At 55.6% G+C, this 2,243-nt stretch overlaps 1 protein-coding gene across 1 annotated transcript in view; it reads right to left on the bottom strand.

Moving 5' to 3' along the window:
- The window catches only part of LOC104532166 (double-stranded RNA-specific adenosine deaminase-like), a gene marked incomplete at its 5' end in the record, with an annotated part of 6,096 nt that extends 4,325 nt beyond the window's left edge, over nt 1–1,771 (bottom strand). Inside the window, one exon of the mRNA XM_010177294.2 lies at nt 236–1,771. Within this exon, the coding sequence (XP_010175596.2) occupies nt 236–1,771 (1,536 nt within the window). The remainder of the gene's footprint in view (nt 1–235) is intronic.
- Between the last annotated feature and the right edge of the window lie 472 nt (nt 1,772–2,243).

Consider the following 2,243-nt stretch of genomic DNA (forward strand, 5'->3'; position numbering starts at 1 on the left):
GCAACCTGGTCTAGTGGAAGGTGTCCCTGCTGCTGGCAGAGGGGTTGGGACTGGATGAGCTTTAAGGTCCCTTCCAACCCAAACCCATCTGGGATTCAATGATTCTAGGACAATCCTTCTGAAATGAAGCCAACATGATTGATAAGGTCCTGCAGGACAAGGCTGAGCGGGTGAAGTTAGTTGAAATCTGCTCATTTTAAGCAAAATGCTGAGGAAAGGCAGGAAGTTTTCTTACCGTGGCTCGTGAGAGGGTCCGCTCTGCTCCAGCATGGCAAACTCACAGTGCTGGTACGTGTACTGGGAATACTCCGTGAGGCCACTCACTGGGTTCTTCTCCTGACAAGCCATGAGCTTCTCGACGGGCGTACATGGCAAAGCCGTTTCAAACTGGGAGCCATAACTGGGGGAAGACTGGGAATTCATGATGGATTCTGACTCATCGGGCTGCTTGTTGATCGCGTTCAGATGATCTGGGATATCATCCATGGCCCACTTGCCGTTTTCAGAGTGATCATAATTACTCAAACTGGAGAACTGGGGCTTAGTGTCGCCAGGCAGAGCCGCTTCCCCCTCGCTGCCCTCGCTCTGGTCAGTCTGCCCCAGAGGCTGCTGTCCATTTTCCATACTTCCTTCTTCCGAGGCCGTCGCTGCTGGCGAAGCTGCAGTCGCCTCCTGAGGACACGGAGGAACAGAGGAAGGTGGAAAACCTGTCTGAGGTGTGGGATCCGCCACCTGCGTCACCGCATTGGCCTTCAGCCTCATCTGCATCCGTTCGCGTTTCCTGCCGGTCAGGGACCATCGCGGGGGGCTCGTGTTCTGCTTGTGGACATCCCCCAGCTTCTCCAGCGCGCTCAGGAAGGCGTTAACATCCTTGGCCCTCGAAAACCCAATGTTTTTGGCGAGGTTGAGCGCCGTCGTTTCTTCCACACTGAACAAGTAGTTGCAGATTTTGTCCTTTGTCTCGGCCATCATGAGATCGGTGTCCCCCGACTCAACCGCGCTCCTCTCCCCCTCTGTGCTCCCACAGGCTGGGTCTGTGCCACCACCGCTGTGGCCAGGGGGGCTCCTTTCTCTCGCTGCACTCCCACTGGCAATCCTCCACAGCGGCGGCGTTTCTCCACCTTTGTGCAACTTGCCTTCGTGGAAGAGTTTGTACAAAACACGGTTGACCTCTTTCTTGCGAGTTTTAAGCTTATGTGCGAGATCATGAACTGTACAAGTCTTCCCCTCCCCCAGCTGCCTGAAAATAGTCAGGATTTCTTGTTCGAGGTCTTGCCCAGCAAGAGACAGTCTCTGGAAATTCAGCCCGACGGTGTCAGAATCTCTGTCAGAGTTGTCCCGACGATGGTACTGAGGAGGGTAATGACGTGGTTCCACCCAGGGACGCTGGCTGGAGACCCTATGCCACCCTGCTCTGCCGCAGCGGGGTTCCCATCTCTCCGCAGGAGCCGCTGCCCGCACGCCTCCGCTGCCTGATTCGCTGTGTGATCCCTGTCCCTGAGGCCAACAGACTTCAGTGTCCCACTCAGTTAGGAACTGCTGGTGTAAAAAGGTTTCCTGATTAGTTTCTTGTGGGGTAGGAGGGCGGTTAAAAAACACTTGATGAGTGCTGGGGTGGTTACGCCTGGAGCGGGGGAGATACGAGCCTCTGCCTCGCCCAGCGCCTCTGCTCATAGCGCACAGCGGGGACACGGGCGTCGATCCGGCCGCTCGCGCGCCGGACGGAGGGGACCTGCGATGTCCTCTGCGCTCTCCTGTCCCAAACAGCTGTCTGCAGGGAGGAAAAAAAAACACAATTCGGAACCTATTTACACAACTATGAGATTCCCAAAGTGCAGTTTAAGCGGCTTCCCTGCCACAGAGGCGTTTCACGCACCTTCACCTCGTTAAGCTTTTCTGTTTTCTAAGTGAGACTGAATTATTCATATGAACACAAATAGCAAACCCTGGGTCTGCCCAGCACAGAGCCCAGCAGTCGGGGATCACAGGTGAAGTTAACGGCGAGACACACCTTTAATAAGAGGGACACCCGTGTCCTGGGGGCACCCAGCACTGCACTGCGAGCCGGGCCAGGGAGGGGATCATCCCGCTCTGCTCTGCACTGGGGCGGCCTCACCTCCAGTACTGGGGGCAGTTTTAGGCACCACAGGATAAAAAGAATATAAAGCTACTGGAGAGTGTCCAGAGGAGGCCACAAAATTGGTGAAGGGCTTAGAGGGGAAGCCGTATGAGGAGTGGCTGGA

The sequence above is a fragment of the Antrostomus carolinensis genome, unplaced genomic scaffold (genome assembly GCF_000700745.2).
Source record: "Antrostomus carolinensis isolate BGI_N321 unplaced genomic scaffold, ASM70074v2 scaffold6991, whole genome shotgun sequence".
Lineage (NCBI taxonomy): Eukaryota > Metazoa > Chordata > Aves > Caprimulgiformes > Caprimulgidae > Antrostomus > Antrostomus carolinensis.